The sequence below is a fragment of the Coregonus lavaretus genome (genome assembly GCF_964263955.1).
Source record: "Coregonus lavaretus genome assembly, chromosome: 20".
In the NCBI taxonomy this organism is placed as follows: domain Eukaryota; kingdom Metazoa; phylum Chordata; class Actinopteri; order Salmoniformes; family Salmonidae; genus Coregonus; species Coregonus lavaretus.
Window position 1 is genome coordinate 15,252,228 of NC_140007.1, and position 15,661 is coordinate 15,267,888.

The window sequence follows — 15,661 nt, forward strand, 5'->3', positions numbered from 1 at the left end:
TTGGAAAGACACCACAAAAAATCTCAATAAACTTCAATCCTATTTAGCTCTAAACAGACAGGACACGGTGACCACTGTGACTGATAGAAAACTGAGGAAAACACTGACTATGTACAGACTCAGTGAGCACAGCCTGGCCATAGAGACTGGTCGTCACAGGCAAACCTGGCTGCCCACTCTGTGCTCACTCTGCTCCCGGGGAGAGATATAGAGACAGAGCTGCATTTCCTTTTACACTGTGACAGATACTCAGACGTAAGATAATATTTATTTCCCCAAATTATCATTCATTGCAAAGAATTGTAATCTATAAAAGATGAAGAAAAAAATAACATTACCACTACTACTAGGTTGTTGTTATATTTGTACTTTGACAATTAATTAATTTAACTTGCCATGTCAATTAAGTTTATTGAATTGAATTGAGAGAGAGAGAGAGAGAGAGAGAGAGAGAGAGAGAGAGAAAGAGAGAGAGAGAGAGAGAGAGATACGTTTATTGAATTGAGAGAGAGAGAGAGAGACAGATTTGCACATTGTTACAACACTGTATATATACATAATATGACATTTGAAATGTCTTTATTCTTTTGAAACTTCTGAGTGTAATGTTTACTGTTAATATTTATTGTTTATTTCACTTTTGTTTACTATCTACTTCACTTGCTTTGGCAATGTTAACACACGTTTCCCATGCCAATAAAGCCCTTAAATTGAAATTGAAATTGAATTGAGAGAGAGAGAGAGAGAGAGAGAGAGAGAGAGAGAGAGAGAGAGAGAGACTTCACAATCAGTGGCTCTTGATTAGATTATTTGAAAGTGATCTGTCTAGACACTAGATGGTGTCACCATAATGACGGCCACTCTCTTGTGTTCTCTATATAATCTGTCCGGACGACATTGAATTAGCATTAGTCTTTGTTGACGCTGATTAACACAGATTGTTCCTCACAGTGTGTGTGTGTGTGTGTGTGTGTGTGTGTTCAAGCTCTCTCAAAGGTTATCGGTCCTCTCAGGACCTGGCATGAGCTGTTGTCCCTTTCTGGTCCCTCAAGGTTTACGGTGGTGGAATTGAAAGAGAGTGAGAGACAGAGGGGCTGCAGTGGCAAATTTCCACAATGAGAGTAAAGGAGTTTGTGTCCCTCCTGATTGTGACATTGTGACGCTAAAGGATAACCCCTTGTTGATGTTTTCAATAATTGCTTGTATCAGGCTGTTTCTTCGAGACGGATATCGCTGCCCTGTATAGGTCTGTCATTCCATGGGACTATGTATGCATGTGCACGTACGCATGCACGTAGGCGCACACACACACACATACACACACACACACACACACACAGTAAGAGGACACTGCAAAAAAGGATCTCTGGCTGCCTGAACACCAACTGTTTTCCAATATCATATTATGAATGGGAAAGGGTACAAAAAAAAGACCACAAAGGCCTAGCTTTAAGGAGAAAAACATTTAAAATTCCCTTTAAATTCTTCTGTGATTCCTTCATCAGCTGCAAAAGTATAGCTATCCTGCCCCTGACACTGCAATTTCCCTCGGTGAATTGGATCGTCAGCGCCATCCATCAGCCGTAACAAAGCACAGATTGATCAGTCATTCGTAAACGTAGTTGTGAGTATATCATGCGACAGCTAAACCCAATTGCCGAGGGGCTAAAGAAATAAAGCTGAGTTTGCTAAGCTGGTTGAGTGTGCAGAGAGACCAACTGAGAACTATAGCACAGCCTTGCTAAAAGACACACTGAAACAGCTGGGTTGAAAACATTTTGGGAGAAAACATTTTGAAACACAGTGAAACGGGTAGGCGCAACCTGAACTCGTCTAATAGGAAACGTTAATTTTATTTTTCAGTTGCAAAACGTTTTAGAATGCTGTGCCCTACAGAACACAACCCATAGGGCACCACAGAGTGGAGAGCTGTGACTGACACCTGGGTGGCCTTCCTGTCATTCTCCCTGTCATCACGGCCCCCCCACCCCCCAGACAGGCTGGATGCTGGTTCGTTTCCCACGGGGGTATGAAAAAAATTTACAAAATAATAAAGTAAGTCGCTCTGGATAAGAGCGTCTGCTAAATGACGTAAATGAAGGTCCTATGGGCCAGCTCTCTCCTGCCACTGTCCCTCCCTAAGAGCTCATGTGGCCATCTGTCCCCTAGCAGACCCTGCCAGCCAGGACCACAGAGAGAGAGAGAGAGAGAGAGAGAGAGAGAGAGAGAGGGGGGGGGGGGTCTGGAGTGTATTGGAGAAATAGAGAGAGAGTGTAGTAGAAATAGATAGAAAGAGAAACTGACAAAAATTCATCTGCAGATTTGAACCCGAATAACCATCAAATATGGCAACATTCCAACATCTCCAAATCGTATAAATTTCCAACACTATACCAACCACATCCCGAAAAAAAACATTTACAGGCAAAGTTCCCCAATCCACCCTCGACACAAATCAACTAGTCTTCACTACATCTCTGTGCTGTAATTCCATTAAGAGATGTGATGACAGAACCCGTTCCCGTTCTCCATAGTGGCAGCTAGTGCGCAACAGGTCCGTATTTAATGGACTGGCTATTAACGGTGCGCGAGAGCCACGATGGGCAGCCAGTAATAATCAATTTCCTGCTGCTGTAATCATAGTTCTCTCTTAGTTAATCAGCGTTGCTGGAGCGTTATGTGGAGCTGTCTGCAGAGACAGCATTACAAAGACAGTGTGGTACCAGAGAGGAACACGTTATGCCAGATATGGCCTGTTGTTTATGTACTGTAGAGCAGTGCGGGCTGGGGACGGGGGAGGAGTCGTGTGGTTGACCTCCATGTTAGATGAAGATGACCATAGAGAGATACCGCTCCAGAAACTGGAAGACTCCTACAATCAGGAGGGAATAAGCAGGAATTCCGGAATCCTCCAACTAGGATTATTGGAAAATCAGGGGATTTTACCAGCATTGTGCAACCCTAGATACAGCTTAATTTAACTACAGTTGTTCACACTCACCGTCGACGCAGGCAGGCCTGGCTCGCGTGGTGCCAGCGATCTGGCCTCTCCTGCAGGCACAGCGGGCAGTCTGACGGTCGATGGTGCGCCTGGGCACGCTGCTGTCTCTGTTGAGCGTCACGATCTCACACGTGCCCACCACCAACTGGCCTGCAGAGACAACAAGAGGAGAGTCCATTACATTATCTGCGTCTCAAATGGCATCCTATTATGTAGTGCACTACTTTTGACCAGAGTCTGCACTATACAGGGAATAAGGTACCATTTCAGACACAGTCTATGTTACATTACAATCATTCAGCAGAAGCTCTCATCCAGACCTGGATTCAGATAGTATTTGCTTTCATTCCAATACTTCAGATGCACTTGATTGAGCTTGCCTGACACTTTGGAACCAATGGAATAGTCCCCTGCCCATCTGGAATTCCAGGCCGGCTCAATCAATTTTAGAGCATAGGTGGTTCTTTACATCTTTCCCAGAAAATAAATACTAAGATGAACAAGGTTGCTCCATGAAGGTGAACTTTTAGCTCTACTTCCTGACTTGAGGCACTATATTTCACCTCATCCCCACAATGCAATTCCAACAGGAACAACACTGTTGGTATCTGGTCAATAATCTCACACACAGCTGAGTCAGACAGACTCTCCTGTGCAGCCTTCCCTGCTGAATGTCAGATACAACGATTAGCGAACGATGCAAATGTAGCAGAAGAGTTTGAACATCAAGATGCCTTGTTAAAGTCAATTATGCTACATATTAGGAAAGATCCCTGCATGGCCTTCTACAATTATATTCATTTTTGAACTGCTGTTGTTTAGGTTTGGGAGGAACATCCACAAACCCCAGAGAGTAAGTAATGTCTTGCAGTTTAAGTTTAGTCTGCTTCTACCTGGTAGTACTATAGTTATTATCAGTCTGGTGAAGAAGACTGATGAGGACCCAGGTGGTCCCCTTAAGGTCCTATCTCCCAATCCATTCACTCCCATGGCCACTTAAAGCAGTAGCCTTCCACTTTCATCCCTCATAACGCACTCAACACGTATCTCTACCAGTCAACCACTGAATTAAGATAGGAGCATTACAACACAATCAGATTCAAGTGAGGATTCGCACAGGCTATCTGTAATTTAATTTAACACACATGCACACACTGACACACAGGCACGCATTCACAAAAATACACACACACAGTCTCACACACACAGTCTCACACACACACGCATGCACGCACGTCTCTCACACACACAGTCTCACACACACGCATGCACGCACGTCTCTCACACACACATATTCTCACACAGTCTCACACCCCCCCCCCCCCCCCCCAATCACCACCACCACTTCCCCACATCCCTGTCCCTCCCCCCACTCTGGGGAGTTATGGCTGTGCCATCAGATACTAGTGCTGAGCGATTAACCAACATTTCGTTATTTTTAGGTTTTTAAACAACTAATTGACTGACGTCGATTCAATTATTTGAATTCCATTTCGTTCGTTTTTTTTTCTGTGAGCTGGATGCGCAGTTTCTGTAGAGATTTTTTTAGATAAATCATGGACAATATTCTACATAGCTTAGCGCAGAAAACGTGGTAATTAACTACAATGACCATAATCCATTGTGCGCGCGCCTACTTGTCCAGTCTGTGTGGAGCAGACATGGAGACAGAGAGAAGAGAGAACGCGCAATCAAGAGGAATAGAAAGCAGTTGCTTTGCGAGGTATCGCTGCCTGAAAATACATGATCTAAGTAATTGATAGTTGGTATTCAGCAGTCATAAAAGTATGCCTTATTTACTTTGAAGAACTACAAAAATAGTGATTTTGTCAGACAGCATAGGCAGCAGCTCTATACAGTTGAGATGATGACTTGGAATGAAATAATAAAGTCATCAAATAAAACAAATATTTTATGAAAGTAAAGTAATGTGAATAAATGATGGTTAATAAGTGATAAGCAGTAATGGACAGTCACTACCATCCTGGGACTTTTATTAATTGTTTAATTCTGCTGTTACAGCATTCAACCCACATAATGCATAGTGCATTTAATGTAAAAAAAAATCATCTGAAATCGAATATGTGATAATTTTTTATAATCGAACCGACCTCAAAAAGCACTAATCACTCAGCACTAATCTGCTGCACATAGGACTCTGGTCCACATGTTTCAACAGCTACCAGATAAATGAGACCATGTGCAATAAACCTAGAGGATAGTGCGGGAGAGGAGGGAGAGATAGAAAGAGAGAGATGGAGAAAGGGAGATGGTACAGAGCATTACAGGCTTCTTAATGTGCCCTAAGCCACTGCAACCCATTCCATCACGCCGAGCAGGAGTTCATTCATATGACAGGGGGTTTCTGTCACTTGGTGATGTGGAGGCGCATGGCCTTGTCTCTATTTCAGATGATGAAATGCACATACTGTGGGGACACAGAGTGAGGTATGGCGGGAGGGGGGGTCGCCCACGCTCTGGTTTCCATCACACATGACACCTACATATGTAGGATCTTAATTTGATCACTCTTTTGTTGATGATTCTTTTTTTAAAGGCTTCTATAGTTTGTAATTCCCACTTTAAAATGTCAGACATGATTTGCCCTAACAGAAAATGTATCAACCCCTACAAAAAATGTCCATTAATTATAGTCCAAATAATAATTAAAATGTCCTGTTGCTGCAGGATTATTTTCCTGCTGTAGCAAACTGGCTTAAATTAATATCCTACTACTGTACAGGTGCTGGCACACGCTACCGAGTAGAGGTTCTAGCTCCACCGGGGCAAATGACCTTCACTGACTCACACACACGCCCACATACAGAGATGCATGGATACACACAAATCCACACACACACGCCCACATACAGAGATGCATGGATACACACAAATCCACACACACACGCCCACATACAGAGATGCATGGATACACACAAATCCACACACAAACCGCAAAGCAAATGTATAGTGAGCAGTGTTATTTTGACTCTGCACTGCTTATGTGTTTGTGTATATGATATACTGTATTTACAGTGGGGTCCGAAATTATTGATACCCTTGATAAAGATGAGCAATTATGATTGTATAAAATAAATAATTCAAATGCTGAGCTATATTGTATGCTCCAAATAATTGGGAAATTATGTTATTTTATACTAATAAAATTGCTCAGAAAAAGAGATTTTGTTTGTAATAATAGTTTTCTCTCAAAAAGGTAGGGGTCAAAATTATTGACACCTCTAAAGATTTGTATAAATAAAGTATTCAAAAATGTAGTATTTGGTCCCATATTCCTAGCATTCAATAACTACATCAAGCTTGTGATTCTACAAACGTATTGGATGCATTTGGAGTTGGTTTTGGTTGTGTTTCTGATTATTTTGTGCCCAATAGAAATGAATGGTAATTGTATTGTGTCATTTTGGAGTGACTTTTAATGTAAATAAGAATAAATATGTTTCTAAACATTTCTACATTAATGTGGATGCTACCATGATTATGGATAATTCGGAATGAATCATGAATAATGATGAGTGAGAAAGTTACAGAAGGGTCAAAGATCATACCCCCAAGACATGCTAACCTCTCACCATTACAATAACGTGAGGTTAGCATGTCTTGGGGGTATGATCTTTGACCCTTCTGTAACTTTCTCACTCATCATTATTCAGGATTCATTCAGGATTATCCGTAATCAATTATGACCCCAACCTTTCAGGAACCAAAAAAGATTATTCTTTCTTTGAGCAATTGTATTAGTATAAAATAATTTCCCCAAAATGTTTTTGCATATAATATAGCTCAGTATTTGTATAACAATGCGCATGCTATCTATTTCCTGTGTTTGAGGGATGCAGAATCCACTTGTCACTTAAATTTCGCTGGATTGATTGCTTTCATTTTACTCCTGCGACTCTTTCATACTCTTGCTTGTGCCTGTTGTTTTTGTCCCGTTAACGTTACGACCGCGGAAATGTTTGTAATGACCTCTCAAACACCCCCCAGTAATGGCTGAAATGGGCTCAATGGAATACATTGTCTTTCCGTTGCATTTATAAGAATGCTAAAGCTTGGTCTGGGATTTAACACATAATCTCGACACTTACATCATAAGAAAGAGAAGAAAGATACCTTTACTTTGATGGGTGTTCATTTTTTGTGGAATTGCAAAAAGTAATAATTTGCTACAGTTGAAATGTTTACAAATTAGGTGCGCTGAAATGAAAGCAACTTCCGAAAATGAACACTCGGATTATAGTGATATTATGTCTGATCTTGCAAACAATGTAAAACGTGTTTAGATAGGTGTAATCTGGAGCCAAGCATGTTGATTTTTAATCAAAGGGTATCCTGCTATTGACACACTTGTTGAATTATGCAAGGGAACGTGACAACAACAGTAATTAATTAGGCAGTCTAGACAGCACAGGTGAGTGATGGTAGGGTAGACAGAGGAATTTTTTGAGGTTGCAGCCCTGTTCCACCTCTTTATGTTAATGTATTCATATATACAAATACACGCAGTGTATTTATGTAAATTAGGCACATATCATTTTCTTTATTTTAACACAAAATATAAAATAAATACCTGATACCATTAGAAAATGTATATATGAGTGCATTCTAAGAAAAAAACATTGACATTTGACAATACATTTAATACCAGAATTCCCACCAAATTCCCTGAACTCTGTGCCTGTAAAATGTTTTATAATTCAGTCAATACCTGATGGATATTTTTTTGTTGTTGTTGTAGTTTCTTCATTCAATTTTTCCAACTGTTGCATTTATTAGAATTGTTTTTAAAACCTTTTAATAATTTTGATGACCGTATTTATTTTATACATTCATTACTGCTCATCTTTATCAAGGGTGTCAATATTGTCTGACCCCACATATGTATGACTTTCAAGTTTCAATATAACAATATGACTTCAATATGAATTTTCTGTTAAGTACCTACAGTAGATTAACACATATTTAAAAGGAGACCAGCTGATGTGTGTGTGTGTATATGAGTGTGTGTGTATGTGTGTGTGTGAGTGTGTGTGTGTGTGGGACCAGGTGCGTGTGACTGTGTGTGTGTGTGACCGCGTGCATGTGACCGTGTGTGTGTGTCTGTGACCCTGTCCTGTTCAACCTACAGTCACCCACTATGAGTTCCTGTTATAAGCAAGTAGGCCAGAGGAGCGCTGGAGCGCTACGACATATTAATGCACATCTTTTAGTCATGATGACCTGGTTGGCTGCAGTTCAAACTACCACTCTGTAACTTCATCTGCATGTGTGACAAAATCTTGGTCTCATACCTTGTACGTTGAAATCATGTGATTCAGCAAACGAAACCACCCACCCACAACCAGCAGCCCTACTGTATACATGCCCCACTTCAAAGGGGATTGTGAAGCTGAGTCACTTGATTTCCAAATTACTTTGAGATAATTTGTGAATAAAAATAAGAGTACGCTCATAGCCTACTCATAATACTCAAAAGTATGTAGGGGCCAATCATTATCTTTGGTTTATGGTCATCATTGAACCAAAAAGTAGTCCAAGCCCAGATTCGGGATTTCAATCTCTCCTGGACCATACTTTTCTTAGGGAAGGAAATATTTTTGTGTTTTTGTAATTTGGGTAAACTATACCTTTAAAATGCATGAGGGAGGTCCTTTCATTGAGTAAAATAGATCAAAAAGACTGGGGGTGATGGAAGGAAACAGAGTAGGACAATAACTTGAAGGGACATTACTGATAATATTTACACTTTTCACCCACACTCTCCCTGAAATCAAGAATTTTAACCTCCAATGCATTCCACAGACAAAATAACTCGACGCTCAACCCAGAGGAAGGCAAACAGCTGATGCTATTCAGGGAGCTGTGAAATATGGGCCTTGGCGTGCAGCAACATTGATTTTGCCATAAAAACCTTTTCATTTTCCCATAGTTTTATGACTTCATTACCTATCGAAACAGGAGTATATTATTATTATTATTATTATTATTATTATTATTATATTATTATTATTAGGAGTAGTGGTTTACTCACAATTTATGGAGCAAAATCGTCCTCCCTGTAACTTGAACCACTGAACTGAGCTTCTGGAGGAGACTGAAATCTTCCTATCAACCTCACAAAACATTCTTCATTGAGCTTCAAATGGACAAATAAAATTGACTTAGTAGGCTAAAGCACAACATGCTGTTGTAACACCACTGCTAGTGACAAACGTACCATTCCATCCTCACCACCTTTTGATGCGGATACAGTCCAAGAAACACACACCTCCACCTCATAAATCTCGGAGAACATTTTTCTCGCCACCCTCTCTTCTGACCCATATCCACAACAACGGTGGTGAGGTTGACAAAGCGAAGAGAGAGGGGAGCTGCTGGTCCACTGAACAACTGGAAGAATTGGCTCCGTTGAGGGAAATCCAGACATTTCCAAATTTAGCGTTGAATAAACTGCCGAGAATGGAGAAGGGCTTGGCAGGCTATCCATCTGTGTGGGGCAGGGGCCCAATGGCATGAGAAGGACAGGCTACTGCACTTTGATTTCCTGTCGCTGTGACAGATGGTGCCGCTATGGAGTGGAGACGATGCAGCCAGTCATTGCAGGATTCACGACCGCCCCGGCCCCCAAGACCTCTCTTTGTTAGGCTACCAGGGGCCTCCCGGGAGGTGGAGATCGGACCTAGGAGCACTGAGTGAGTATCTGTGTAAGGTCAGGTGTGGTTGAGATATGTGCACAGTCATACATTAGAGAAGCAGAGGTACATTTATGTCCATACTACCTAACAGGTATCTGACTTGAGTGATGGGAAACTTGAGAAGACTTCAAATGCTGGAGGAGCGCCCAATGCCAAATCAAATCGACCCATATACTAACCCCTATGGACTTGTGGAGATTTGAGAGGACTGGACAGGTGTAAGCGATATGGATATAATTTCCATCTAGTCAATCAGAGGGTAAGGTGAAGCTACATATCATACCATATCTAACCCTCTCAGATCTCCACAAGTCCATAGCGGGTAGGGACAAGTGGTTGATTTGGGATCGACACAAAGAGAAGTCTAAACAATGTATCCAGATAATCAACATGGCTGCCAAAGGACATCCTCATCTTTGTGACTGTGAATCTTTCTTGGTTGGTGGAGAATAACAACCTAGTAATTTATCCCAAAACCGAACTACTGTACATAGAGAGAAGGTCAAAGTGCAGGTTTGATCAGTATCCTGAGGGCAGGCCATAGTATTTCATAGTTCAGGGGTTTATACTGTACAGTCTAGAGTGTATAAATGATCTGTGAAGAATCTATGTAGTTCATATGAAGATGGCGGTCTGTGTATATTTGTAAACAACAGCTGGTTCATAAAATCTAATACTAAGGAAGTCTCAAGGTTTTGCTCGCCGGAGGTAGAGTATCTCATGATAAGCTGTAGACCACACTATTTACCAAGAGACTTTTCATCTGTATTTTTCGTAGCTGTCTATCTACCACTACAAACCGATGCTGGCACTAAGATTGCACTCAATGAGCTGTATAAGGCCATAAGTAAACAGGAAAACACTCATCCAGAGGCAGCGCTCCTAGTGTCCGGGGACTTTAATGCAGGGAAACTTAAATCCGTTCTACCTCATTTCTACCAGCATGTTAAATGTGCAACCAGAGGAAAAATCAACTCTAGACCACCTTTACTCCACACACAGTGTGATGAGGTGTGAATGATGGAGTCAGGCGCAGGAGGTAAAACACCGAAATCAAGAGTTTATTCAGTGTACAATAATGTAGCGCATATAGCGACAGAACGAAACTAGCACAAGGGAAAATCAACCTTGGCTGCATACAACCGAGCTACTCACTCTCACAACGAACAATCACTCACAAAGGACAAGGGGGCAGAGGGAACACTTATACACAGACTAATGAGGGAATGAGTACCAGGTGTGTGTGATTGACAAGACAAGACAAGACAAATGGAGTGATGATAAATGGAGCGGTAGTGGCTAGTAAGCCGGTGACGACGAACGCTGAAACCTGCCCGAGCAAGGAGGAAGGGCAGCCTCAGCTGAATTCGTGACACACAGAGACGCATACAAAGCCCTCCCTCGCCCTCCATTTGGCAAATCTGACCATAGCTCTATCCTCCTGATTCCTGTTTATAAGCTAAAACTAAAGCAGGAAGCACCAGTGACTCGGTTAATAAAAAAGTGGTCAGATGACGCAGATGCTAAGCTACAGGACTGTTTTGCTAGCACAGACTGGAATATGTTCCAGCATTCTTCAGATAGCATTGAGGAGTACATCACATCAGTTACTGGCTTCATCAATAAGTGCATCGATGACGTCTTCACCCACAGTGACCGTACATACATACCCCAACCAGAAGCCATGGATTACAGGCAACATCCGCACTGAGCTAAAGGGTAGAGCTGCCGCTTTCAAGGAGCGGGACTCTAACCCGGACGCTTATAAGAAATCCCGCTATGCCCTCCGACGAACCATCAAACAGGCAAAGTGTCAATACAGGACTAAGATTGAATCATACTACACCGGCTCTGACGCTCGTCGGATGTGGCAGGGCTTGAAAACTATTACAGACTACAAAGAGAAGCACAGCCGCAAGCTGCCCAGTGACACAAGCCTACCAGACAAGCTAAATCACTTCTATGCTCGCTTAGAGGCAAGCAACACTGAAGCATGCATGAGAGCACCAGATGTTCCAGATCACTATGTGATCATGCTCTCTGTAGCCGATGTGAGTAAGACTTTTAAGCAGGTCAACATACACAAGGCCGCAGGGCCAGACGGATTACCAGGACGTGTACTCCGAGCATGTGCTGACCAACTGGCAAGTATCTTCACTGACATTTTCAACATGTCCCTGACGGAGTCTGTAATACCAACATTTTTCAAGCAGACCACCATAGTCCCTGTGGCCAAGGACACTAAGATAACCTGCCTAAATGACTACCGACCTGTAGCACTGACGTCTGTAGCCATGAAGTGCTTTGAAAGGCTGGTCATGGCTCACATCAACACCATTATCCCAGAAACCCTAGACCCACTCCAATTTGCATACCGCCCCAACAGATCCACAGATGATGCAATCTCTATTGCACTCCACACTGCCCTTTCCCACCTGGACAAGAGGAACACCTACGTGAGAATGCTATTCATTGACTACAGCTCAGCGTTCAACACCATAGTGCCCTCAAAGCTCATCACTAAGCTAAGGACCCTGGGACTAAACACCTCCCTCTGCAACTGGATCCTGGACTTCCTGACGGGCCGCCCCCAGGTGGTAAGGGTAGGTAAGGTTAGGTAGTCCTGTGTAGCTCAGTTGGTAGAGCATGGCGTTTGCAACGCCAGGGTTGTGGGTTCGATTCCCACGGGGGGCCAGTATGAAAATGTATGCACTCACTAACTGTAAGTCGCTCTGGATAAGAGCGTCTGCTAAATGACTAAAATGTAATGTCAAATGTAACAACACATCTGCCACGCTGATCCTCAACATGGGGGCCCCTCAGGGATGCGTTCTCAGTCCCCTCCTGTACTCCCTGTTCACCCATGACTGCATGGCCAGGCACGACTCCAACACCATCATTAAGTTTGCCGACGACACAACAGTGGTAGGCCTGATCACCAACAACGATGAGACAGCCTATAGGGAGGAGATCAGAGCACGCCCCCATTCTCATCGACGGGGCTGTAGTGGAACAGGTTGAGAGCTTCAATTTCCTTGGTGTCCACATCACCAACGAACTATCATGGTCCAAACACACCAAGACAGTCGTGAAGAGGGCACAACAAAGCCTATTCCCCCTCAGGAGACTGAAAAGATTTGGCATGGGTCCTCAGATCTTCAAAAAGTTATACAGCTGCACCATCGAGAGCATCCTGACTGGTTGCATCACCGCCTGGTATGGCAACTGCTCGGCCTCTGGCTGCAAGGCACTACAGAGGGTAGTGCGTATGGCCCAGTATACCAGGCGGTGTCAGAGGAAGGCCCTCAAAATTGTCAAAGACTCCAGCCACCCTAGTCATAGACTGTTTTCTCTGCTACCGCACGGCAAGCGATATCGGAGCGCCAAGTCTAGGTCCAAAAGGCTTCTCAACAGCTTCTACCCCCAAGCCATAAGACTCCTGAACAGCTAATCATGGCTACCCGGACTATTTGCACTGCCCCCCCACCCCCACCCCATCCCCCTCTTTTACGCTGCTGCTACTCTGTTTATTATTTATGCATACTCACTTTAACTCTACCCACATGTACATATTACCTCAATTACCTTGACTAGCCAGTGCCCCCGCACATTGACTCTGTACCGGTACCCCCCTGTATATGGCCTCCCTATTGTTATTTTATTGCTGCTCTTTAGTTATTTGCTTTTACTTTTTTTACTTAACACTTTTTCTATTTTCAATTTATTTTATTTTATGCATTGTTCATTAAGGGCTTGTACGTAAGCATTTCACTGTAATGTCTACACCTGTTGTATTTGGCGCATGTGGCAAATAAATTTGGATTTGATTTATGTAGGCCTATGCTTTACAAATCCTTTAGACATACCCTGAGGGCTTTTTCTGTAGCATAAATTACTTACTAAATGGGAGTGGGTTGTGAAAAATGAAACTCAGTTGATTGGTTAGTTTCTACACCTCCATAACAAGGTTATTAATGAATAATGTTAAAATCATTAGTATTGTAATAGACTCCAAGACAGCATCCTTTAGTCAATCATTTTGGGTCAAATAAATGAATATCCTTTTTAGGGATAAAATATTGTTGAGGAACACATAGACATTTGCCTTGTGAATCAGAGAGAAGAAAATTAACATGGTAGTAATAAATGAATAACCAAGTTCCTAAGCTTTGGTGTCCTTCTCTGTTAGACAAGACTATGGAGTTCCAAATTGGTTTAGTTCAGGGCAGTAGCCTATGTAGCAGAGGGAAACGTGTTTTTGCTTTCCATTCTGTGGAAAGGTGTAATTGCACTACTAGTGCATACATAATTCAACAGGGTGTGCTACTACTGTCATGGCATGGCAAGGAATGAATATAAACCAGTATGAAATCATAAGGCACATGATGAAGAATAATAGACTAGGCCTAATGGCAAAATAAATAGGCTTCATCATAGCCAGGGATCGTCCACAGCATACATGACAGTAGCATTGCTTCCAGCATTCATCTTTTGAGTAGCCTAACAACAAATAATACCTTAATACACTCGACAACTGGCGGCTGCGGGTAGGCCCAGGTGTGGATATATTTGGCCTCCCAGGTTTTCTAAGCAATTTATTAAATATATTTTTCATTGTTGGACATAAAAGACTGTAAAAACACCAGGAAATCAGCTCCAAGTGGTTATAATTTTGGAAATCTGTTTCCAAGTACTGTATTCCCACGCATAATAGAGAGACGTGTGATCATATATACAAATGTAAGCAAGGTTTGAAATTATTATGTTTTAGTCAAATATTATATATGTTGGGGCTTCTTGCGGTCAATTTGCAGTTTACAAATGATTTCTAATTATGTTCCGTCCCAGACCATCTGCTCAAGAAAAAATCGGCCAGCGGCTGAATCTAGTGGATGATCCCTGGTCTAGAATACCAACCCAAGAGAGGGTGATTTTTATGTAAAAAGCAATAGAACAAAGCAAAACAACAACATTATTCTGTAAAAAATAATTATACACTGAGATCAAGCAGTATCAAAACAATGAATGATCCATGTGTATCTGTCCTGTCTCCTTGCATTAGAAATGACAGTGAGTAGAGTAGCATAACCGTGGCATGCATTGCATGGCATCATGTAGATGCACTTACCCTCTCTCATGAGATGGGAGTAGATGACCCACAGGAGCAACAGACAGCAGAGTGACGCTCCTCCACCTGCCGAGAGCGTCTTCATTCCCTTTCCCGACTGCATTCTTTCTCTCCCGTCTCGTCGTATACCTCGTTATTCCCACTTTTAAGGTGATGTTCAAATGGTTGAAGACTTATATATGGTGTTTCGATAGCCGTCGTTGGCATCTATTTTCCGGGGTAAATTAGTGGAGGAAAATCCAATAGAGTAGCCTATAATTGACACGATCCCTTATTAGTAAATGACCTTTTTATCTTTTTCTGTGACTGTCAATGATTTGCAGTGAGTGCAACGCCGATCGAAGCTTCATAGCAGCCCAAGTTGAATGTAAATGAGATGTCCATTTGGCAAGTTTCAAAAGACATGCAGGAGTCAGGAGAGGATTCTCATGAAACATCACCATATGATATGAAGTAAATACTATTCATCATCCCCGGTGGAAGTTACAGGTTTATTCCGTAGACCGTATGGTTTATCCATTCACAGATTGCAGATCTGACTCACAGTTCAAGCAGTCTACTGCAAGACGCGGAGGCGAACACCAAGACCTCCGCAAGCATCGTCAGCTTCTTTGCGCTTGAGCGTGAATTTCCTACGACGGCGCACTAGCCCGTATTCACTGTTCCTTTAGTTTAAAGGCCAAGAAAAATTAAAGTTAGGCTACTGCAAAACAAAACAGGATATAGGCTATTTATGCACGGTTGCTAGTGAAATGCAATCGACTGCAATAAACATCAACATAAAATCCTAAAGGTCACAAATACACGGTGTTGGGG

The 15,661-nt window shown here is 42.3% G+C and overlaps 1 protein-coding gene across 1 annotated transcript in view; it reads right to left on the minus strand.

The window, feature by feature from the left end:
• The window catches only part of LOC311147971 (chemokine-like protein TAFA-5), a gene marked incomplete at both ends in the record, with an annotated part of 51,719 nt that extends 36,771 nt beyond the window's left edge, over positions 1-14,948 (minus strand). The window contains 2 exons of the mRNA XM_084184836.1: positions 3,002-3,151; positions 14,846-14,948. Of these exons, the coding sequence (XP_084040962.1) occupies positions 3,002-3,151; positions 14,846-14,948 (253 nt within the window). The remainder of the gene's footprint in view (positions 1-3,001; positions 3,152-14,845) is intronic.
• Positions 14,949-15,661: the final 713 nt, after the last annotated feature.